At 47.9% G+C, this 25,654-nt stretch overlaps 1 protein-coding gene across 2 annotated transcripts in view; it reads left to right on the top strand.

Annotated features, from left to right (window-relative positions):
* The window catches only part of LOC102961648 (transmembrane protein 132B), a 326,995-nt gene that overhangs the window by 150,219 nt on the left and 151,122 nt on the right, over positions 1-25,654 (top strand). For both annotated transcript variants that reach the window (XM_042961913.1, XM_042961914.1), the window contains exon 3: positions 3,382-3,528. In XM_042961913.1, coding sequence (XP_042817847.1) covers positions 3,382-3,528 — 147 coding nt within the window. The remainder of the gene's footprint in view (positions 1-3,381; positions 3,529-25,654) is intronic.

Genomic DNA, 25,654 nt, shown 5'->3' with positions numbered 1-25,654 from the left:
GTAACCACGATACAGACTTGGACCTCATGGACCCGTTTGCCTGTTTCAGACGTTCTGCAAACGGGACTGTGCAGTTTTTCGTATCTGGCTTCTTTCGCCCGACATTATTTTTGGAGGCTCGTCATGTTGTTTTGCGCGGTGGTGGACTGCTCACCCTTGTTCCTGCTGCACCGTGTTTCACGTGCTTTGTCTGTTCTGTTGTTGGTGAGCGGTGTAGGCCGTTTCCATTTGGAGCTTTAAGGGGAACACGTGCCTGCGTTTCTCGTGGGCATGTATACGGCCAGCAGTGGAAATGCCGGGCTGTAGGACCCATAGAAATCCAGGTTGGGAGACGTCGTCCGAGAAATGGAACCAGATTCACTCATTCCAGCGATGCGGACGCGTTCCAGCCACGTCTGCGTCAACACTTGCTGTCTTCTCTCTTTGTCTTAGCCATGCCAACGGGCAAGTGTCTGTTTTTTGCTACAGTGGATGGTTGCTGGGGGTAATGATAGTGATAATTCATAATAATAGTCGAAATGAGAAGCTGAGAAGAACACGGGGCTGCAGTGCCTCTGCCCAGCATGGCTTTCTGCCCTGATGTGGTGCTCACAGTTGCCGTTCCTAGTGTGTATGAAAGTTGCCATGTCTTTGTGGCAGTTTTGGAAGGTACTTTGGCAGCTTGAAAGTCCGTTTCTGGGGGAGGGGTGGACCCTAGAAAGCCTGGAAGGGGGCGAGGTTGGTATTCGTTTTCTTGAGACTTCCTCTGTGCCCAGAAATTAACTGCACTGAAGTTTCTGGATCCCCTTGTGTTCCAGATTGCGGATGCCGCAGGGTGACCCTCTCAGGTCTGACTTTGCTGCGGCTCGGGGGTGGGGGGCGGGGAGGGGGAGGGCTTCCAGAACCAAAGGAGCCTGGGACTGCAGGAGGGCACTGGGTCAGGCAGGAGGTCAGGACGCCTAGGTGGCTTGGGAGGAGGATGGGGGACAAGGAAAAAAGTGACAGTGTTTGCAGCCCTAAGGCCAAGCCCTCAGAGCTTGGCATCTGCACCTCCTGGGGGCGTCGCTGGATGGGCAGGGATTTCTCCAGAACGCGGGGCTCGAGGGCTCGCAGCTGAGTGTGAGAGCATCTGTGTAAGGACCTGTATGAAGGAGAAGAAAGGAGGCGGAAGCATTTCTTTTCTAACTGGGTCTGCAAGGATTTGAATCTCCTAATTCCACCCCCGGGCTCCTTAGTTGGCAGCAAAGCCAGGAGCTTTAGGACAACCCTTGAGTCCAGAACTCTCTCTCCTGCTCGTTGAAATTCTGCCTTCATAAGTTCCCTTCTTCGGATCTCAAAGATTTTTGTGTGTGTGTGTGTGTGTTCATAAATGATTATTTATTTATTTATTATGTTTATTTTTGAAAGAGAGAGAGAAAGAGAGACAGCACGAGTAGGGGAGGGGCAGAGAGAGAAGGAGACACAGAATCTGAAGCGGGCTCCAGGCTCCGAGCTGTCAGCAGGGAGCCTGACGCGGGGCTCGAACCCATGAACAATTCATATAACATAAACTTGGCAGTATCTAAGGAAGCAGTTCAGTGGCATTCGGCACGGTGCCACCACCCTGGCAACCAGCGGTCGGCTCTCTACGGACGTACCTATTCTGGACGTTTGACGTAAACGGAATTGCACAGTCTCCGTACTTTTGCGGCTGGCTTCTTCCGCATTGATTGATGCGGTTCAGGTCCATCCACCCTGTAGCCTGTGCCAGTGCCCCATTCCTTTTTTTGTTTTGATGTTTATTTATTTTTGAGAGAGGGAGGGAGGCAGGATCTGGAAAGGGCTCTGTGCTGACAACAGCGAGCGTGACACGGGGCTCGAACCCGTGAACTAGGAGATCATGACCTGAGCCGAAGTCGGATGCCCAACCGACCGAGCCGCCCAGGCACCCCACTTCATTCCTTTTTATGGCTGAATCGTGTTCCTTTTGATGTATCTGTGGAAAAGGGGGCCCAGGGCCTCGGTGAGCATTGCCTGTTGGTCCACAGCCTTCCGTCTGGGAAGCGGAGGGACTTCAGGCTCCCCGGTGACCCCTGCAGTGTTCATCCCTGGACTCGGAAGTCCAAGCATGTCCTTTTTTTTTTTTTAATTTTTTTAATCTTTTATTTATTTCTGAGACAGAGACAGAGCATGAGTAGGGGAGGGGCAGAGAGAGAGGGAGACACAGAATCCGAAGCGGGCTCCAGGCTCTGAGCTGTCAGCACAGATCCTCACGCAGGGCTCGAACCCACGAACTGTGAGATCATGACCTGAGCTGAAGTCGGACACTTAACCGACTGAGCCACCCAGGTGCCCCCAAGCACGTCCTTTTGTGCTCACTTATACCTGTTTAAGGCACTGCAAGCAGTGGGCGGTCGACGGATCTGCCTTCCCCCTGATTGTTCCCCAGACATGTCCCCAGTGTGTCCACGGGCAGGTCCCAAGGCTGCTGAGAACTTGGGTGATGCCTTGGGATCCCCGCTGTCACTGAGGAGACATACTCTGGTTAATTGCAGCACAGGTCATTTGAGGAGCAGGGAACAAATGCAAAACAAGCAGGCTGTGAGAGCTCTTCTTGGCCTTTTCTCGGTGAGCGAGCAGCTGGGTCCCTTGGTTCTTCCTTGGGGAACTGAGTTCCAATGCTGTACAACCCATGCTGTGCCAGGCGGTCCCTGGCCACACTGTCCTGCCGGGATGCGGTGTTTATTTTTCTCCCGAGGACAGTGTGCCCCTCCTTCTCTCCTCCCAGTGTGGCCCGGACTGCCCACTTCCTCCTGGGTCCACTGGCTTCCCCAGCCCCCAGTCTTTTGTGCTCCCTCCGCCTCGTGGGGGCCCCTCCCCATCTCCAGGTCCCATCCACACCTGCCTGGCCGCCTCTGCCTCATTCCCATCACTCGCGGTCCCGGCAGCGGACAGAGGTCTGGTTCCCAGCACGTCCATGAAACACTAAAGTAGCATGCGCTTGGCAAAATGCTGGGGCTCCTACTCTGGGGCACTTGTAAAAGTAACAGGAAACTGAGGGGCGCCTGGGTGGCTCAGCCGGTTGGGCGTCCGACTTCGGCTCAGATCACGATCTCACGGTTCGTGAGTTCGAGCCCCGCGTCGGGCTCTGTGCCGATCGGAGCCTGGAGCCCGCTTCGGATTCTGTGTCTCCCTCTCTCTCTGCCCCTTTCTGGCTTGTGTTCTCTCTCTGTGTCCCTCAAGAATGAATAAACATTTTTAAAAAATAACAGGACACTTAGTTTTCAAAGGAAAGCCATTCCCTGCCTGTCTTCCCTCCGTCTCCCAGAGGAAAAGGGAGATCTGCTCTAGCTCTGTGTTTTTAGCACGTGTCTTGACCTCAAGCAGTGTTATACATGTGTACGTCTTTTTCCCACCCCACAGAATTAAGGCAGCAGCAGGGGTGAGGATAACGGCCGTTCGAGTCACCAGCGAGCAGCAGTGGGCAGTCCAGGAGGAAATAGACAGCAGTGGCTCTCAGACCACGGCCACGCTCACCTGCGTGGGCCACCACCCGGACCCGCAGAGCAGGTAAGCCGACATCCCCCAGCGGCCTCGGCGGCGGGGGCCGAGGGTGGCTGCGAAGCTGATCGCAAAACAACGTGCGTATCGATGAGCTGATGCCTCTGCCTTTAATGGGCAATGTGCTCCTTTTGCCCGTCGGCTTCCCGATGGTTCCATCACGGGGCTGAGCCGCTGCGGAAGGCTTTTATTCTTTACGCTCTTTATACGCCAGTGGCCTAACTAGGTGAGCAGTCTCAAACACGACCCGCACTCACATACGTGCAGGGTTTGAGAACTGTGTTTCGAGAATTATGTTTATTACTGTTACTGGTTGCACTCAAGATTGAAGAATGAAGTGGGCAGCATGGAAATGATCTAAGAGGCAAGGGGAAGTGGACTCATTTACGGGCAAACAGAGGGTAGCTGTAACAAGCGAGGAATCGTCTCTCGGTGCTTCAAGGCAGCCATCTCGCGGACGTCACCCCTGGGTGCTGGCACGTGTCCCCTCCAGCTCAGACGCCGGCTTTGGGTTTCACGGGGCTGCGCTCACCTGGAGGTCATTGCTAGGCCTCGTGCATCGGGACCCCACTAAGGCAGGAGGTGCTGTCCCCACGGTTGTGACCACCTTCTCTCTTAAAGGGTCGGGCGAACGAGCCCTAGACGCACACCTCTCGCCCCTGACTCCCAGCCTCAGTTTGGCAGGAAGCGTCTTTCAGATCTGTTACGTATCACCTTGCGGGGTCACCCCCTGCTGTCTCTTCTTTCTCCTCTACTATTTAAACTCATGGAGGCCCACCGCTTTGGGCCTGGGGGGCACTCTGTGAGTGGATGAGGCCGTGGGTGGGTGGGTGGGGCTCCCGACCTCGGAGAGACTGGGTGCAGCTTGCCTCTTCCCATGGAGTTCTGGTCCAACCTCCGTCCGCTAGAACGCCGTCCTGCCTGCTCTTCGAGGACCTCGTTCAAAGGGAAAGAAGGGAGTCCAGCTGAGGGGCCGCGAGTCTTCTGTTAGGAATACGATCGCTCCAAACTCAACAATCTGGTTGTCCCCCTTTACATCCATCCCTGGCCGGCCGTTTAGTCTGCGGCCTCACGTGGCCCACGGTTTGCCTGGGAATCTGTCTGCCTGCCCGCTGAGCCTTCCCACATCCGGAGTTGTCAGTATATGGGGAGAGCCCAGGATTTTTCTATTGGCTCAGGTGTTTCCGTGTGCGGTCAGTAGGGTACCCGCCAAAACGTGGCTGCAGCAACACGGTTTTATCAGCTCACCTGCCGAGAAACTCGGGCGGGTGGTTCGACGAGACTGGTTAATCCGGCAGTGCGACCGTGTCACCCAGGCGTGTCCCGTCTCCCCGTCTCTCACACCTGGTCCCCAGCTGCCATCCTTCTCCCGGTTCCCACACGGTTGCAAGGTGGCTGCAGCAGGTGCAGCGACGGCTAACTCACCAGTTGTGCACCAACACTGGAAGGGCGGGCCGCTTCCCCTCTGTTACCGCCTTTTATCAGGGAAGGGGACCTGGACGTGGACCCTTCCGATCTCATGGGTGAGCGGTGGGTTCCCTGCCTCTGCCCAAGAAGCCGGCCAGTCTGGGGAAGTGAACGCCTGGCACTGTTTCCGGGAGCCGTAGTGGGAGGTGGTCTTTGCTGTAAAGGAAGAAGGGTGGGGCGATGGCGGTCAGCTAGCAGTGTTCCACTCTCTTCAGCGTGGTGCCTGCCGAGGGTAGTGGCTTCGCTGGGGCCCGGACTCCCTCTGGGTTGCCGTGGCGTCGGTCAGCTGGCTTTGTCCAGTGGCTGCCGTTCGGTGCTGTGCCGATGCAACTCAAGCAAAAAGGGGACTCGGGCTCCTCCTGTGGATGGAGACGTGCAGGGGGGCGGGGACCAGGGACGTCAGGGTGCAGGTGTCCAAGCAGCGTCCTTAGCAGCCTGTCTCCTGTCTCTCCTCTGGGTTGGCATCGTCTCCAGCAGGATCTTCCCTCCTGGTGGCGAGTTGGCCACCAGCAGCTCCCAATGTCCGTCCCGCCATTGTGGTCACTTCGGGGAGGACACCGTTCTTCCCTGTCTGGTCCACTGGCTCTGTTTGGCTTGTCTTGCATCACGGACCCACCGGAACCCATCACTGTGGCCGGCCCGCCTGAACGACATAGGTTTAGAGGATGAGAGAGGTTCTGGGGGATGGATGCTGCGGGGAGAGGAGAAACGAGAGGGGACCTTGCAGTTACCTCAGTCCTGGGGCGCTGGAGGGGCCCGGATGGGATGCCTGGACTTAACAGCCTCCGGAATCATCATGTGGGTGGTGAACGTCTTGGGTATAGATCTTGCTTGGCTCATGATGAGGTAACCTCCCTATAAACCCATTGTCAGTTGATATCGTAAGTCAACAATGCATTTAACCACCTAGCCCAGCAAACGCCATAGCTTAGCCTGGCCCGCCTTCGACGTGCTCAGAACACGGACATGAGCCTCCGGTTGGGCACAGTCGTCCACCACAAAGCCTGTTTTATAATGAGGTGTTGACTATTGCATGCCGTTGACTGAATCCTGTACTGAAGGTGACAAACGGGACGGCCGTGTGGGTGCAGGTGGCTGTCCGCGTACTGCCCGTCGACCCTCCTGACCGCGTGGCTGACTGGGAGCTGCGGCCTCTGCCCAGCATCGCGGGAGAGGGTGGGGCCGCAGGTCGCTGGTCCGGGACAGGATCCAGACTCAAGATTCCAAGTACAATTCCTACTGGCGGTGTATTGCTTTCGCACCACCATAAAGCGAAACTGAGTCAAGCCGTCCTGAGTCGGAGCTGACTGTGTGAGGGCGGGATCCATGGTCCATGGGTAGGAAATTGATTTTCTTGAAATATTTGGCCGATCAAGTGGCGATGTTTCAAACTGAAGAAAAAGCATAGGCTGTGGTTATCACTGTTGGCTTTGTGAGAATCAATTTTGCATTTTCTTTGGAGATAAAAAAAAAGTTACAGGAGAGAAAAATTCGTTACCTGAGCAGAGTTACAGGATTATGAGGCGCTCTCCCTGTTCCGGTGTCCCCTGTCTCCTTGACCCCAGTGTGTGACCTCCCCCCAGGCTGTGAGAAGGGCAGGGATTAATGCTTTGGCATGATAATCTATACTTATCTAATATCCCTCCGAAATTCATTCCATAATCTAAATAAATAATTGCTTCCCTTTGTACTTTGCTGTTGAATCGCGATGTCAAACGAGGTGTGAAATACAAGCTCACGGACCGTGTTTGCTGGCTAACAGAGTGAATATATGAATATATCCCTAACAAAACATCCGTCAGAAAGCTGTAATCTCCGCATTGTGACAACCTTGGGTGGAATAGAGTTTTTAATAGAATATAATGTACAAACTGCCTGAAATTCTGTGATAAGAATTAAAAATGTGTTGTACGGGCAGACCCGACGTGCTCAGTTAGAAAGGCGGTAAAGGTCTTAATTTAAAATATTTTAATGAATGCTCGTTGTGAGGAAATGTGAGTAATAAAGATGAAAACCACAAGATAAAGAGTAGTGTTACCAAAGGAGTAGAGAAGAGATTAGAAAAATAAGCAAATTCGAAAGCGTGCAGAACAGATAACACAGAACCACAGGGAACGGGAGGTAGGTGACAGGCGGGTTGCACGGAAGCCACATGCAGCCAGAGGACTTGAGACAGGCCTGCTCCTTAAGTGGTTCCCGTGGTTGTTGGGACCCAAACCTCAGAGGAAGGGAGCCACAACTTTTTCTGCGGTCAGAGGCCACAAAACAGAGCTCACTCTCGCCTACAAATGGGAGGAAACCTGGACGGAGTATCACAGAAACGGGCGTGTGCCTCTCCATAGGATAGAAGGGCAGAAACGCCAAAATAGATTTCTTTCTTTTTTTTTTTAATGTTTATTTATTTTTGATAGAGAAAGAATGTGAGCAGGGGAGGGGCAGAGAGAGAGAGGGAGACACAGACTCGGAAGCAGCCTCCGGGCTCTGCGCTGTCAGCACAGAGCCGACGCGGGGCTCGAACTCATGACCCGTGAGATCACGGCCTGAGCCGAAGTCGGACACTCGACCAACTGAGACACCCAGGCACCCCGCCAAAATAGATTTCTTAAAGAGATAGACACATCCCCACATTCTTGTAAACCCAGCTCAAGGTGAAGTCAAGGTCAAAGTCAAGTGTTTACTGTGGAGAGCTCCCCTGCTTGCAAATCTGGAATCAGTCTTCCCGGAGTTTTGTTTTGCCTGCTCTCTTCCAGAAAATGTTATAACCCGCGGGGCAGACGAAGAGATCACCCTTCTGAATAACCTGACAAACTCTTTGCTTTTTCTGAAAAAATTTTTTTTCTAAGTTTATTTATTTTGAGAGAGAGAGAGAGAGAGAGAGAGAGAGAAAGCAGGGGAGGGGCAGAGAGAGGGAGAGAGAAGATCCCAAGCAGGTTCTTCATTGCCAGCACAGAGCCTGATGTGGGGCTGGAACTCACAAACTGCAAGATCATGACCTGAGCTGAAACCAAGAGTTGGACGCTCAACTGAGCCCCCCAGGCGCCCTGCTTTTTCTGAAATTTAACTGTTCAACGTTACGCAGCAAGCGATGTTGATGTAAGAAAGTCACCATGTCCAGTGTCGTTTCATGGATTCAGAAAACACGAACCAGGGTAAATCATTCATTGCACTTCAGGTTTCTTATTTATTTATTTATTTATTTTTAAATGGTTTTTTTTTTTAATGTTTTTATTTATTTTTGCGACAGAGGGAGATAGAGCATGAGCAGGGGAGGGACAGACAGAGAGGGAAACACAGAATCGGAAGCAGGCTCCGGGCTCCGAGCTGTCAGCACAGAGCCCGATGCGGGGCTTGAACCCACAGACTGTGAGATCATGACCTGAGCCGAAGTCGGATGCTTAACCGACTGAGCCACCCAGGCGCCCCTCTTATTTATTTTTTTTTTACAAGAAGGACAAAGACCGTTCAATGGTGGTAGCCGCCCCCAGTTTCTAAATACGAATGGTTTTTCCTATGTGACTCAGTTTATATTGGTTCTTTCCTTTTTTTTTTTTTTTTAAAGTTTATTTATTTATTTTGAGAGAGAGTAAGAGACAGGGCATAAGTGCGGGAGGGGCAGAGAGGGAGAGAGAGAATCCCAGTTTGCACTGACAGAACAGAGCCTGACATGGGGCTCAGTCCCACGAACCATGGGATCATGATCTGAGCCAAAACCAAGAATCAGATGCTTAACTGACCGAGCCACCCAGGCGCCCCTGGTGTCTTTCCTGCTGTAGAAGGTTTAACAGCAGGTAAAAGGTAGAACACACAGAACGTCTTAGTTGTGTCTGTGAGGACAATTCTGTTGTCTATTGCTATTTTATTTTAAAAATCTTTTGAAAAACCCCACAATGCCATTGTTGGTGTCAGATGCCGTGGTAAGTCTTTTAGGAAAGTATGTTTTCCAAGTCGGCAGTGTTAGAGCCTCGGGAGGCAGATAACTGTCATTACTGCTGCTTAACGGATGTGTAAGCTGACCAGTTTAAATGACTTCCCAAGCTCTCCGAGCCGGTGAGTAGCTGAAGCAGTTCAGCCCTTAGAGCCCGTGTCCTCATCCCCGGAACGTGTCAACGTGGCCTTACTTGGAGAAAAGGGTCTTCACAGAGGCACTTAAGTGAAGAATCTTGGGGGCGGGGGGTGTGTGTGGCTGTCAATCCAATGACAGGGGTCCGAATAACTGGGACACAGAGGAGAAGGCCATGGGGCTGGAGGCAGAGATTGGAGCAAAGTGGCCACAAGCCAAGGGAGCCAGTGAATGCCTAGAGCCACCAGAAGCCAGAAAAGGCAATGAGTGGATTGTCGCCTATGACCTTAGGTGGGAGCGTGACTCTGCTGGTACCTTGATTTTGGAACTCTGGCTTCCAGAACTTCTGCAGAATAAATATCTGTTTCCGTAGGCTCTTAAGTTTGTGGTAATTTGTTACAGCAGCTGTTGGAAGCTAATACAGGGGCTGAATGACTGCTTGCTGAATAGATAAGTCAAGGCTTCTGAATCCCGGATACACATCAGAATAGCCTGGGGGGTCTTAACAAGCACCCATTCCTTAGACCTTACAACCCATTGGGTCACGGGCGTTGATATTGCACAGAAAACTCTCCCGGTGATCTTAATGCAGAGACAGCATTGAGAATTAGTGGGATATAGGAATGAATGAAATAGTAATGAATTCCAACACCATAAGAAGATAAAGGTATTTTATTTTTAACAATTTTAGGGTTTGAAAATAATGGATTTAGAAACACACAGTTCTTAGCTTTAAAATGAAATTTGCCATTGGACACCTGGAGATCTCTCAGCACCAGCTGCCACAATAGTTCAAAACCAGGATTTAAGGTATAGAAATACATCATGTCCTGGATGTGTCTGTAATTCATGTTACAAAGTGGCAACAGGGTTGGCCTATGGGAAATGAAGGGCCCCTCCCCACCCCCAAAAAAGGATCAGGCCCCGAAAGAAAAGAAAAAGGGAAATATTTTAAAAATACACAGCCTCTTTTTCTAGCCAGTGTGAAACTCTTTTGTGAATTTATGCTGCCGGCCAGGTTCAGCCCAGGTATGATAGAAGTCTTCTTACTTCAAAAGTAACAGATGTTCAATTGCAGGAAATGTAGAAAAGACAGCGGAATAAGACGTAGAAGATAAAAGTCACCCCTGAACCTATGTATGATTCAGAGGTAACCATTGTTAATATTTTGAGGAGTGTATACGTATGTATGTGTTCACATGCGCATCGAGGTACAAAAACATAGGTTGTTTTCGCTAATACTTGAATTTGTTTAGCTTTGAAAGCTGTTTTCTGTAACAGTGTAGACTAAATATTTGGCAACATCTTTTCAGGTTGTTAAATATTTGAAACAATAATTATCAACTGCTTTAAAAAAGTAATGAAAGGGGTGGACTCTCTTTCTCCCAAAATACAAATATGCACACATGAACAATTTTTTCCCAACAATTTAAACATCCACAGAGCCTTTCAATGAACTTGTAGTTTTAAGGGTGATATGTAATAGTGGTATAATATTTTATTAATATTATAGATTTCCCATTTATTCACCACGTTTCATTTTTTCCTCCCTTTAAACATACTTTTTAAACATTTTTTTTTTTTTTAATGTTAAAGGTCGGGGCGCCTGGGTAGCCCAGTCGGTTAAATGTCCGACTTCAGTTTAGGTCATGATCTCATGGGTCTGTGGGTTCGGGCCCCGCGTCGGGCTCTGTGCTGACGGCTCAGAGCCTGGAACCTGCTTCGGATTCTGTGTCTCCCTCTCTCTCTGCCCCTCCCCTGCTCACGCTCTGTCCCTTTCTCTCTCAAAAGTAAATAAACATTAAAAAAAAGTTTTAAAAATGGAAAATGTCCGCTGAGTTCTTCTACAGGTAAATCTTCAGGAGAAAGTGCTCGAAGTGAATCGGTAGATCACAAGCCATGATGAAGTTTAAAATTTTCGATGGTCTTATAAAATTTTTCTGCCAGTTTACACTGCCAGCTTTGTGTGAGAGTGCCCTGTTCTTGGTCCCTTTGCCAACTTCGGGCATTGCCTCAAAGGATCATTTTGTAGTTGGGACAAGGCTGTGTTCTTGTGGGCTTAATTTCCGTTGATTTGATTTTTGGTCAGATTTAAGCTTTTCAAACGTCTCTCCTTACTTCGTTGCTTCCTTTTTTATTATCGTATTGTCTCCGTGGCAGTGTTGTAGGTTTTGTGTTGTCAACTCTCGTCATGATTGTTATTCAGGAGAAGGACTCCCATCTGGGGGAGGGGTGGCCTCAGGTAGAACAGGACGCCTGAAAACCCTCCCATCAGCCTGGCCTCCGAGTGACGGCAGCGAGGACCAGAGCCAGATGCCAGCGCAGGTGGTAAAGATAGATTTTGTTCAGAAACTGTTGCAAAAAAAGGGAAAAGAGACCCTCGGTGTAACCTGTAGAGACGTGGGGGTTTATAGCCAAGGAACAGAGTGGGGGTGGGGCCAATAGATGGCACATGACCAAGAGGAGTTGTCAGGGGTCAGGGGTGACCCCGGCCAGACTGACCAAACCAGATTCTTGCTGAGGGCAGGCCACGGTGATGAGACATCAAGGGTGGGGATAAGGAATTTGGTTAGAATGTGAAGAGTGATCAGACATCAGGGATGGGGGAGGGGGTATTCCCTCTCAACTGACTTGGCAGGATTCTTGCTGTAATTGGGCTCTGAAGGCATGGCCAGGGCAGAACCAAGATGGAACCAGTCTGGTTAGGCAGATGGTCTTGGTCAGTGACTGTGTGCAGCAGCGCCCACTGCTGGCCAAGATGGGTAGCGTGAGTGACTACTGAACCTTTGTCATCTTCGGCCACTGATTTTTGGCCTCACTTGTTACCAGGCAGAACGGAGTCTATGCTGACCGATACAAAGAGCTTCAGATACACATTTTGCAAATATTAAGACTCTTCTGAGCAGCTTTACATTACAGAGGAATTGAGCAGAAGTTATAGGGAATTCTCCCCCGTTATTAACATCCGGCACTAGTGTGGTGCATTTGTTTCATTTGATGAGCCAATACGGAAATATTCTTTGGCAGCGTTCTGGATGTTGGCCGTTCTCGTTGGGGTGCAGTGGTGTTTCGTTATTGCTTTAATTTTCAATTCCCTGATAACATAGGATGCTTAGTGTCTTTTCATAGGCTTATTTTCCACCTGTATATCTTCTTTGGGGTGTGTTCAGATTTTTTTTTTTTTTTTGCCCATTTTTAAATTGGGGCTGTTTGTTCTCTTACTCTTGTGTGTTAAGACGTCTTTGTGTATTTTAGGTACCACTCCGTTATCGGTTATGCGCTCTGCAAAAATCCTCTCGCTGTCTGAGTCTTTTCTTTTCATTCTGTTACTCAGACGAACGTTTTGAGTAGTGATACCATGTCTGGAATAAGTTCATAGGTCTCAAGGCGACTGACTCAGAAGTTTCCTTGATTCCCAAGATGGCTGGTTGGGGGCAGAAAAGCCCATATTTGGGTGTTCTGATATGGCTGGAAAAAATGTATCTTCCTTTATCTGAGTCACCTGCTGACCAGGAGGGGCCTCGCTGGTTGAGGACTGTATCCCCAGCAGTATATAGGCTCACACAGCTCATTCCTAGAATGTCCGTGTGGCCACCTGTGGCCTCTCCCCACGAATCCACTCTGCTACCAGCTGCCAGACTAATCTTAAAACATCATTTTCCTCGAGACCTAGTGGCTCCCTGTGGCCTGTCTCAGCAAGCGTAAGCAATTGGCTAGACTTTCACAGTCCTTTTTAGAAGCCGGGCTCCGTCAGGATGCTCAAAACTCTGGCGCGAGAGACAGATGCCGAGACAGCCCGTGGGCGGGGCTCTGCACGGTAACAGGATGGGGACCCAAGTGCAGGGGAGTAAAGAGGACACAGTGGGTTCTGTGGGGAGGGATCCTGGAAGTCATCTCCGAGGAGGTGACATTGGAACCGGTCCTTGAAGGATGAGTAGGGGTTTAAAAGTGTTTGAAAGTAAACATTTCTGGGAAGGCGACCTGGGAAGCCCTTCTTTATATATTCACACTGTGTTGTGTCAGACTTCCAGAATTGTCTTTAATACAAGAATTTGATAGCTAGCGGTTGGGTAGTCTTAGGGAATGGGGCTTCTGTGTTGGGTGGGACGCTTTGAGCCGTCTAGGAGAGGCGCCAATGTGGGAGGCATTTTCAGGCATTTTCAGCAGATCTTACAAAGGACGATGCCAAGGCTATGCACCATCCCCCTTCATTACCAAAACACCCCTGTGAAGCAGGCGGCACTATTAGCCCCACATACAGATGGGGACAGTGAGGCTCAGAGCTATTAAGGGCCTACTTAATAGGGCATAGCTATATCTGGTGGGTCTGGGATTTGAGCCCGGACTTCCGGGTTCTAGAACAGGGCCTGGCACTCAACTTCTCAGGCAGTATACAGACATGTCCCTATCCGTTTGCCTGGTTTTTTCCCTCTTGATTAGACCAGGGTTATAGGTTTGGGGAGGAAGATATCAGAGGTAAGGTGCCAAATATATATCAGTAGCTCTAAGCTCAAGGCTCCTTTCTCAGCATCAGAGTTACCTCAGAAAAAGGAGGGGATGGGGCCAGAGAGAGACACTGCCCAAGTCAACCCTTTGGCAGGATTCTGGTGCCTTCTCCAGATCCCCAAATTTCAGCTACGCTGTTCAAGGCTGTGGGAAGCCCAGCCTTCATCGCCACATTGCCGGATTCGTGCATTGTAGCTCCTTTGTGAAATGAGAATGGAGAAGAGAGTTTCTTAGAAATTCAAGTGTCATTTGGGTTCTGACGTGCCCTTTCTTAGCGCAGATTTTATTTCTACTGTGAGGTTTAACTTTGGTAGTCCCCTTATGCAGGCAGAAATTGAGCCAGAGGAAGTTGGAGGTTTCCAAGGTCTGTCAGGACGGTGGTTTTAAACCGGGGCCCTTACACCACATTTCTGATGGGCAGTTGGTGAAATCCACCAAGGGTCATTGGCAGAGTTGATGCTAACGGGGGCTACTCTTTATTTGGCCTTTTAAATTGGTGCACGTTTGTCAGAAACGTCAGCTGCTCTGTCAAATTATTGCATCCGTGTGTCATTATGTTGATGTATTTATTTACTTATTTTGACATGTTTATTATTAAGACATGACATGTGTCGTTGGAAACCATGAAGTCCTCCTCAGATCTGGTGCACGTCTTTGACAGAAGCAAGCGCATGAAGCTTTGAGGGGTTGCCTCTTCCTCCGATCCCCCCCCCCCAAAACCCTTTCTTCCTTGAAGTTTCTGGAGGCAATTTTCTGTGCTTTGAAAGTAGGCGTTTAATGCAGCCTGCCTCCATGAAGCATCATTTCTTGCATCGTGCCTTTAAACCTAGATAAAAGGTGATATGCCCAGGTATCGAGAGGAAACCTCGGTGTCTTTTGAAAGGGCGTTTTATTTGGTTTTAACCAGTCCCAGGGCCAGTCCCCTGTGCTGTTTTTCATAGGCACTGGCCCAACATGGCTGCCTGTCCTATCGATGGTGAGCAGTTTGCAGCCTGTATCTGAACATGGCCATTCAGACAACTTGATGCTGATGGCAGCTGGGGGGGGCGGGGGGGGGAGTCCAGCCTTCCACACTGAAGATCTTCCTCTGTGTTACCAGATGATCGATCCACTTGGTCTCGAGGAGGACTAATCAGGTCGTATACAGATGTCTCCCTATCTGTTTGCCTGGTTCTTTCCCTCTTGATTAGACCAAGGTTATTGGTTTGGGGGAGGAAGATATGGACCCATAATGGGTCCAGAATTCCTATTCTACGGCCCATAGTAACAAGGATTCAGGTTGCAAGGGCGCCTGGGTGGCTTAGTCGGTTAAGCATCCGGCTTCGGCTCAGCTCATGGTCTCACGGTTTGTGAGTTCGAGCCCCGCGTCAGGCTCTGTGCTGACAGCTCAGAGCCTGGATCCTGCTTCGGATTCTGTGTCTCCCTCTCTCTCTGCCCCTCCCCTGCTCACGCACTCTCTCTGTCTCTCTCTCAAAGATAAATAAACATTGAAAAAATTAAAAAAAACCTCACATGTTGAAATCCTAACCTCGAGATGGTGGCATTAGGAGGTGGGAGCCCCCATCTGTGGGGTTAGTGCCCTTATCAAATAGACCCCGGAGAGCTTGTGTCCTCCTTCTACCACGTGAGGACACGGTGAGAAGGTGCCCATCTCTGAGCCAGGAAGTGAGCCCTCACCAGACACTGAATCTGTAGGCGTCTCGACCTTGGATTTCCAGCCTCCATTACCTTGAGAAATAAATGTTTGTTGTTTACAAGCCACCCGGTCTGTGGTCTTTCGTTACAGCAGCCTTGAACAGTCTAAGACAGATAGATACCTTTCTAAAGATAGTGTGTCATGTTTTCAAACTTTTTATAAATGGCGTTGTGCCATAAGGATCATTCTGCAACTTGCCTTTTTGCCCAGCACAACATTGCCCGAGTTAAACCCTGCGGACACACGTGTACGTCTTTTCCCCGCTGCTGTATAGTATCCCGTAGTATAGACATTCCATAATTTATTCATGCGTTCTTCTCTTGTTGATGGATGCCTGTTATTTAAAACTTTGGGCCCCTATAGATCTCAGTGTCCATTCTTGTGCGTGCAGTATGAAATATTTGCACTAGGTCCTTTTGGGAGAGTGGTCTTTAAACGGGGGATTGCAACCCACTAATGAGTCATGACAAGCGTTAAAACTGGAAATTGAATCCATTAGCACAGAATAGAAAACATTGGAGTCCATCGCGCGTAAATCAGGGAAATGTTTGTGAAACTTCAGTGTCCTTTTTATGTCTGACTTTTCTGAGTTGCCCTGCAGAGTCTAATCTTCAGCGGAGGCTGGAGTGAAAACATGCCGTGTCTGGGCTCTAGGGTCCGAACACAGCGGTGGGATTGAAGACACTCGGGGATGTACCTCTTCGGCTTCTGGCCTGTCCCCAAGCTGCTCTCTGAACTGGTTGTACCAACTGATGAGTGGTGTTTGAGGTTACAAGGTTCCTTATCTCTCTTAAGTGGGAGGGTGTTTTGTTTTGTTTTGTTTTTTTTCCAGAAGCTTGTTCTTGAACGTCTCATTTTGGGTTGATTCTCTTCTGGCTTGATTATATGGAGTGCTGGTGGAGTTCTGTCGGAGAACATGCCATTTAATTTCCCCTGCTGTCAAGAGGCGGAATTAAGTTATTCCTCTTTTTAAAAGAACGACGTAAGGAGGAAATAATGAATGCAAAATGCTGTAGTTAAACATCAGCAGATACACTGATGGATCGGCTGTCACTTGGGTCTTTGCTATAAAGGGAAAGAAAATGATATTTAATCATTTTCAAAAAATAAAAACAGCGATGATGAATTCGATACATTTGGACGCTGAGTGACTCATTAGGGCACACTATTATTTTCCAGTTAATAAAGGAACCTTGCATCTCCCCCGTGATTAAACAGTTGCGAAGCAGAGACGTCTTTGTTTCGGGGAGCACGCTGGGTCTCCCGGACTGTGTGAACACGGGGAACTCTGGCTACCTGGCATTTTGGTTCCCTTGGCACATCCTTCATCCAGGTGGCGAGTTGGGTAGTCTAAGTTTGACCGGCTGAGTGTTTCTGTGTGTGTGTGCGCGTGTGTGTGTTTTCCCCTTCACTTTGGGCCAACACTAAAAGAATCGGGAGGTTCAACTAAAAATACACAATTTGGGCATCTCTGGAGAAAGTGCAGACAGGACGGATGGAATCTGATATTGAATGGTCACACCCGCCAGAGCTGACCGGCTGCTCGGTTCGGAAGGGGTCCCCCCGCGCTGTGTCGCTTACCACAGTCCTCTCCGCTCCCCACTGTCCCCCCAAACCGAGTACAAATTCTGAACTCAGTTTCAACGCGTGTGTGGTTGGGGGGCTCCCCTCCCCACCGGGCAACACTCCAGCCCCAGCTGGGCGTCCTGCGGTTCGACCCAGTGACTCCTCGGGGCTGATTCTGTCCACCTGGAGGGAGGCATCAGGTCCCACAGGGCGAGGACTCAGTCCCGCAAGACAGCTGGCACCCCACTTCAGAGGCCAAGTCCAAGTCTAGACGGTCACCTGTGTCTCTGCCAGCTAGCTATAGGTCGGAAGGGTCCCACACCCCCCTGCTTGGGTTTGGTTCATTTGCTAGGGTGGCTCACACATCTCGAGGAACAGTTTGCTTACTGGGTTACTGGTTCCCTCTGCAAGAATAGAACTCAGGGCCGGCCAGGGAAAAGAGAGGCCGCAGGCGTGGGGAAAGGGCGTGGGGCTCCCACCTGCTCAGAGAATGCCACCTCCCCCCCGAGTTGCCATGGGTTCAGCAGCCCAGAAGCTCTCTGAATCCTGTCCTTTTGGGTTTTTCCGGAGGCCTCATTACAGAGGTACGATTCATTGGATCCATTGGAATATCATGTCCATTGGTGAGCGGTTCAGTCTCCAGCCCCTCTGCTCTCCCCGGTGGTCAGGGATTTGGGACTGAAAGTTCCCCCTGCAGCCCTCATCCTCAGGCGTGTCCCCGAAGTCACCTCATTAACACGACAGGAGACACCTTCATTGCTCTCAAATAGCAAATGCGTACAGAGGTCCCCCTTATCCAGGGTCCGTTCCCTGTGGTCAACCACGGTCCAGAAGCAGGTGACCCTCCTGACCTAGCGTCACAATGCCTGCGTCATGCACCCCCGCCATCGCTTCACGCATTTTGTCGTCTCACATCACCCCAGGACGATATTTGGAGAGCGGGAGAGAGAGCACAGTCACACAGCTTTCATTACGTCAGGTTGTTATGATTGTTCTTTATCATTGTTATTGTTGCTAATCTCTTACTGTGCCTCGTTGAGAAGTTAAACTTCATCATAGGTGTGTAGGTACAGGAAAAAACTTAGTACCTACTGGGTTCGGTACTATTGGGGTTTCAGGCATCCACTGGGGGTCCTGGAACGTAACACCTGCAGACAAGGAGGGGACCCTGTATTTCTTTTTGGAAGACTCTTTTTTTTAATGTTTATTTATTTATTTGGTGAGAGAGAGAGAGGGAGAGCAGGGGAGGGGCAGAGAGAAAAGGAGAGGGAATCTCAGCACAGGGCCTGACGTGGGGCTCAAACCCACACACCATGAGATTATGACCAGAGCTGAAATCAAGAATCCGATGCTTAGCTGACTGAGCCACCCAGGCGCTCCCTGTGTTTTTTGTTAGAAATCACAATATCACCCTGGGGTTGGCTGTTTGTTGGCATTTACCATTAAGCACACAGTGGTATTTTAGGAAAGAAGTATTTCTTTTTTTTTTTCCTTAAGTTTATTTATTTATTTTGAGAGAGAGAGAGAGAGACAGTGCAAGTAGGGGAGGGGCAGAGAGAGAGGGAGACAGAGAAGCCCAAGCAGGCTCCGCACTGTCAGCACGGATCCTGATGCAGGGCTCGAACTCATGAAACCGTGAGGTCACGACCTGAGCCGAAACCAAGAGCCGATATTTAACCCACTGAGCCATCCAGGCGCCCCAGGAAGGAAGTATTTCTTGGTATCGCTACTTATTAACTATGTGACCTTGGACAAGTTATTTAAACCCTTGCCTTCATCTCCCCAACTTTCAAATAAGGACAGTTGGGGCATTTACCTGACCGATGGGGATGATAGGGGGTTAAACTCTTTTATCTATGTAACCTGCTTATCCCAGAGCTCGGCACAGAGTAAGTGACCTGGGAGCCTTGCCTGAATTAACATTATTAGTATCCACCTCTGTATTAAGACAGAGCTCTGTGTTTCAGGATGAATGAGAAAGCCTATTCGTTTGTAACAAAGAAGAATATTCCTATATGATTAATACGGAAACCCAAGAGTTCCGTGTTGAAAGAGACAGTGTAAAACCCCCATCGGACATAGACCTTAGCACCTCTGTGATAAATACACCGAAAAGGTATATGATGAAAAACTTAATGAGCTGATAAGAGAGCTTAGATTTTTATTTTATGTTTTAAACATTTATTCAGTTTTGAGAGACAGTGTGAGCTGGGGAGGGGCAGAGAGAGAGAGAGAGAGAGAGGGAGACACAGAATCTGAAGCAGGCTCCAGGCTCCGAGGTGTCAGCACAGAGCCCGATGCGGGGCTCGAACTCACGGACCGCGAGATCATGACCCGAGCCCAAGTCGGCCGCTTAACCGACTGAGCCACCCAGGTGCCCCTGATCCTGCTTTTCAAGCAGACAGCTGGGTTCTGGGTGGCTCCATCCGATGGCCCGTTCCACCCCACCCCTTCTGTGTGGTGGCGATTCTCCTGCAGGCTCACCAAGGAGATTAAATGACATAAAATATAAACTTTGCAAACGTCCTCTTAATGCTTTCTTCTTGGCAAACGTTCCCTTGAACGTTTCTTCCTTGCACAGAAAATAAACGTTCCCTTGAGCGTTTCTTCCTTGCACCGAAAATCGCCCTGAAGACTTGAATCCAAATGCGGTCTTTTTGAAGATATTTTCCTCTCAAACTGATGGTCTTCACCCAACACGCACAGTTAAGGTGAATGAAAATGGATTCTTAAAGAGAATGTCAAGGCACATTTTGTTTTTCTCCTCAGAAACTCTATTAAGTTCCACGATCCCCTGTTCCGAAGGCAGGGGCTCTGCCAGAGGACTAGACCGTGGCTGACCGAGGAGCAGAAAAGGCAGGAGGTGTCCCCAGTACCTCGGGGGGAGAAATCTGCCGTGAAATCCTGTATCTGCCTCTGGGCACAGGGCTGGGAGGTCTGAAATGGGGAAGCAGTGGGTTGTGTGAGTTGCACACCAGCCAATGCCCCTAGGATTGAGAATCTGAGTATTCCTTCTGGCTTGGGGATATTTTTGTGGTTTGCCTGGGTACTTTCCAGGGACATAAATCGCACATCACTAAAAATTACGTGGTCAGGGGGGCTCCTGGGTGGCTCAGTCAGTTGAGCGTCTGACTCTTGATTTTGGCTCAGGTCATGATCCCAGGGGCGTGGGATCAAGCACGGCATCCAGTTCCGCACTGAGCGAGGAGCCTCCTTGAGGTTCTTTCTCTCTCTCTCTCTCTGCCCCTCCTGTACTCGTGCGCGCGCTCTCTCTCTCTCTCTCTCTCTCAAATAAAAAAAATGAAAAAAAATTATGTGGTCAAATTTGGGGTCACATTTGATCGTTTCCTAGCCGTGTGACCTCAGACAGGTGACTCAACCCCTCTGTCCCACCATTTCTCATCTGTGACATGGGCACAAGAATAACGCCCATTCTCAGGTTTGCTGTGGGAATGAAATGAGATAGTTCAGCTGGCGTGTTCAGTGTGGGGCTGGGGACAAAGAAGCACCCGGGAAATGATCTCCTCAACAAGAGAAAAGAAGTTCTGACCGGGAGCAAGGATCAAATGCCCAGTAAGGGGATGCCACCCCACCTGAGCCGAGACCGCGGGAAGGACTCTTTCTCTGTGGCTCCTTTGATTATCGTGTGTAGAATCATAATCTATCCTGTAGGCAGAGTTGAGTTTTGGGCACAGAGGAATACATCTCTTTGTGTGACATCGCCAGAGGTTAACTTCCGTTTTGACAGATGTTGGTGGGGACATGGGGCTGGTTGCTAATGTCCGGGTCTGTAAGGGGACATGTATGAGCCCCCGTGGCCGTAAAACTTCTGTATTTGGTGCCAGGGGGGCGGAGGGGGGGGCGCTGGGGCTGACCTGTCCCTCTGCGGACTCTAGCAGAGCCAGAGGACTTCGTGAGGATGGGGAGGGGACCCCGATTCGATCTCCTCTGTGACTCCATGACGTCCCTGAAAGAATAAAGTGGCAGTTCTGGGCCCCCTGCCGAGAAGCACCGCCTGGATTCTCTGCTTTGAGAGAGTTTCAGCGAGCTGAGCGACGATCACTGCTGTGGATATTTTTCCCCTCTGTTTTCTTGGTAACAGTTCTTAAGATAGAAAGTGAAGTTATCTTAAATTGAAATGGAAACATTATAATTAAACATTTACAACCCAAGCAGATTTATAGCTATGGTGGTTACATTTTTCATTGTCAGCAGATGCCATTGAAACTAAATAACCCATTGAAATTGTAAGAAAAAAAATATTTTTTTGTTTTTTTTAAACGTCTGTTAACAATGGTAGTCTTTATTCTATTTGTTTTCCCTGGTGCCTTAGTGACAATAAAATAGGAGGCAGTCGTGCACCGTGAAATTGAGCTGAATCGAGAAGGGCAAGGCTGGTGAAGTGTATTCTCCTCCCCCCCACCCCCCATGGTAATTTATTATAGTTTCCCCTGCACAGTGGTTGGGAAATGTGTATCTATTCGAGGGGGCTGCTGGGCTGAAGGAGGTGTCACTTTTTTATTCTCATTTCTCTCCTTTTTCTTAAAGACGAGGATAGGTCATCGCCCCCATTTGCATTCAGGACTAGGGGTCTGCACCAGGATGAAATGCTCCTAATTACCGAATGACACCTCGCTTTCATCTGTGCTCTGTAGTTCGCTGGGTGCGATCGTCTTTATTTCACTCTGTGGAGTTTTGAAACTAACGCAAGGTCATTGTCCAAAATTGAAAAACAGAAAATATGAAGAACTGCCGTTAATGTGTTTTTTTTTTCTTTCTAGTTCCACTTCGCACTCTTACTCTCTGAACTTATTACATTCTGTATAAACAGTTTTCCCTCCTGCTTTTCTTGGCTTTGTATTTTATCGCAGGCATTTACGAATGTAATTGCAAACTTTTTGTAAACCTTTCAGTGGTTCCGCAGTATTTCTTCATCTGAACGTTACATAATTTCCTTAACGGGGCCAGTTAGGTTGTTTCAAATATTGTGCTGCTCTCAATAATGCTTGAATCTTTGTCCTTTAGATAATTTCCTCAGGTGCCTTTCCAGAAGCCAAGGTGCTGGCTACTGATGTTTTTAAAGGCTTTTCACACACTTGGGGACATTGCTTTTAGGGAAGGATCAGGTAATATTTGCAACGGCCAGTTTTGTGCTCTCACTTGGCTGGGCTGCGGTGCCCAGTTATCCAAACATGAATGTAGGTGTTGCTGATTAATGTTCATAATCAGTTGATTTGACGTAAAAGATTATTTCAGATAATCTGGTGGGCCTGGCCCAATCAGTTGAAGTATGTTATGAGCCGAACTGAAGTCTCCCGGAGGCAAGAGGTTAACCCTGCCTGTGGACTGCGGCCTTGGTTCCTGTCTGAGACGTTCCAGCCTGTGCTTCCCAGAGGCCCGCCCTATCGGTTTTAAACTTGACTAGCCAGCCCCCTGCGGTTGCTTAAGCCAATTCTTTCCGACACATCTCCCAACGTTTATCTCCTACTGGTTCCCTGGTTGAACCCTGACGGATACACTGCTCCAACAGAAAGCATAGGCAGTGCTTGTCTTGCCTCATTTTCACAGTGTCGAGTGTTATCATACTGATGTTTTTACTTACTTGCTTAGCATAAAATGTATTCAACTGTTTTCTAAGTGCTTTTCTATCTAATGGGACCGAGAGGCTTTCGGGTGCCTACTGATCATTTGTATTTCTGCTTTTGGTAACTGTGCTTTCACATCTCTGGTGATGCAGCAGAGTGGTTGAGAAGGCCGGCTGTCTTTCTCCAACAGAGTCTGAATCTCAGCCTTATGAAAGCCTCCTCCAACCCCTTGTCATTGTTCCACTCTCCATCAGGTCTAGGGTGTTCTTTTGAGTTTTTTAAAAATTATTATTACATTGATAACTTCTTCCCTATTGTAGTTAATAATTATTTGTATTAAAATTTTCTTGCTCGACTTACTGATCGGACCCTGACTGATACCTTACATCACAGAATTGCTGTGAGGATTTTACGAGATAATTTTGTATCGCTGGTCTGTAAATAGGGCTCAGTGAATTCTAGTTATTATTATTGATTTCTGTGAGCTATTTATATACGAGGGGTGTGAACTTTAAAATAGAACTTTAGAAAGGGAATATCACAAAGTGACCGGTGAACTATCTAACTAGAAGTTCTGATTTTGTATTCATTAAGAAGTAACCAGACTTAAGTGTAACTTTCTAGTAAAAGAGACTCGGATTTGAATTCTGGCTGTGTAATTTGCTATCTTTGGGAAAGTCATTTAGCCTCTTCGGGGCTCTTGTTTCCCACTTGTTAAAAAGTGAATACAAAAAATGACTACCTCATCGGGTTTCTGGGAAGGTCCCATAAAAGAATCATACAACCTCTAGTGTGTTTTTTCCTGCATGGTATGCCCTTCATAAATGACTTCTTTTCCTTTCCCGATTCACATCATCCAGTTCCACCGGTAATGAAGTATGTCATTTGGCATTCATGATCAACCTTGTGAAGTCATCAATGTGGCTATTATTTTTATCTAGTTTTGCAGATGAATGAAAAAAAGGAACAAAGTTATTGAAGTATTTAGCATGACACAGCCTGTTAGTAGCAAAGAAAGGACCACAGTGTTGCATTTGGGACTTGATTTTACCCTACTTAGGATTTAAAAATTTTTTTTAATGTTTATTTTTGACAGAGAGAGAGAGAGACAGAGCATGAGCGGGGGAGGGGCAGAGAGAGAGAGGGAGACACAGAATCCCAGGCAGTCTGCAGGCTCTGAGCCGTCAGCCCAGAGCCCGACTTGGGGCTCAAACTCACAGACCGCGAGATCATGACCTGAGCTGGAGTCGGACGCTCAACCCACTGAGCCACCCAGGCGCCCCGGCCCTACTTAGGATTTAATAAGTTACCCCATCCTCCATGGATTCTTGGTGTATTGAACCTTTCGTCACTTTGAAGTCACCCTGTTTATCTCCTTCTGTGCTTTTTTGTCTTAAAATCTACTTTGGTATTAATATTATACCAGTTTTCTTCTGGTACTGTTCACATGGCATATATTTCTCGAACTTTAACTTCAACCCAGCTTCAAAATATTTTGGTTGGGTCTCTTGGGTTTTTATTTTTATTTTTGCCAGTCTGTTGATCCTTGTTTATTAACTGGCATATTTTGTCCATTTACATTTGATGCTATCCCTGATGCTATCTGTGCTTTAATCCATGATCTTACTACCTGTTTTTTCTTTATCATTCCTGTTCTATATTCCTTTCTTCCTTTCTTTTGGATTGATTAAGGGAAATGATGGAATAATAAAAAAAAAGTTCTTAATTAGCTATGAGTTTGCATACTTTTACTGTTTTTATGGCTACTGTAGAGAATTCAACGTGTCACTTTTGTTTATCAACGTCTAATATTTGGCAATGTTGCCATACTTCCAAAAAACTCATCATAATACTTTCATTTCATTTATCACATTCCCTGACTATTTTCTATTGTTGCATAGGTCAATACTCTATTAGTGTTATTTTTTATAGTCAGTATTCACTTAGAGTACCCATACATTGGCCATTTTCTTTGCTTTTTTCCTTCTTTCCTTCCTGCATCTCTATTGGACCATCTGGGCTCACCTTTTCTTCTGTTTTCTTTAGCATTTTATTTAGTAGTGCCTGCGGTAGGTGAAATGTTACCAGTTTTTGTTGGTATGAAAATGGCTTAACTTCACTTTTGTTGTGGAAGAACATTTCCTCTGGTTATAGAAATCTAAGTTGGCAGTTACTTTCTTTCAGCACCTTGAATACATCATTATACTGTCTTCTGACTTACATTGTTTGTGTTGAGAAGTTACTGTCAGTCTAACTATTTCTACTTTCAAGGTAATAATCTTTCTTCTTTCTGTGTCTGCTTCATTAAAAACCAGAAATTCTTGAGGTATAATGTGGATACAATAAAAAACACCCACTTTAAATGTAGATTTTGTTGAGTTTTGACAAATGTTTTCACCTTACTAATCAGTACCACTAGCAAGATGCATAATGTTGCCATGGCAACTAATGATTTCCTTGTGCATTACCCCAGTCGACTCCCCCCACCCCTGTTCCCAGGCAATCGCTGACCTGCTCTCCGTCTCTATAGATCGGGTTGGCCATCTCTGGAGCTTAACACAGATGTAAAGATGGGTCTGTTATCTTTTGCTCAGCATGATGGTTTGAGATTCATCCATGATGTTGGTATATTAGACTCTGTTCCTTCTCCTTTTTCCAGTGGAAGATTGTGGTGTCGATACAATTTGTTATCTATTTGTCTGTTCACAGACATTTACATTTTTTCCCAGTTTCGTGCTTGCGTGAACAAAGCTCCCGTGAACATTCACAGGCAAATCTTTGTGTGGACATATGTTTATGTTTTATGTGGTTAAATCCCCAGGATTAAGATCATTGAGTCGCATTGCAAGCACATGTTTCATTTTGTAAAAAAAACTGCCAAATTGCTTTTCAAAGGGACTATATCATTTATGCTTCTTATAGCACTGTAGGAGTTTCAGTTGCTCCTTATCCTTGTCAACATCTGACATCGTCAGTCTTTAATTTTAAGCATGCTAGTGTGTGTATAGGAGCATCTCACTGGGGTTGTATTTGCGTTTCTTCGGTGACTAAATATTTTGAGCATCTTTTCTTGTGCTAAGTTGGCATTCATGTATCTTCTTTGCCAAAATGTCTGTCCAAATCTTTTGTCCATGAAAAAAACCCACCAAGTTGTTTGTTTTCTAATTATTAAGTTGTAAGAGTTGTTTTTGTATTTTGGATATCACTCTTTTATTACATACATTTTTTTGCCAACCTTTTCGTACTAGTCTGTGC

This window comes from Panthera tigris, chromosome D3 (genome assembly GCF_018350195.1).
Source record: "Panthera tigris isolate Pti1 chromosome D3, P.tigris_Pti1_mat1.1, whole genome shotgun sequence".
Taxonomy (NCBI): domain Eukaryota; kingdom Metazoa; phylum Chordata; class Mammalia; order Carnivora; family Felidae; genus Panthera; species Panthera tigris.
This window is presented reverse-complemented; position numbering and strand designations above follow the sequence as displayed.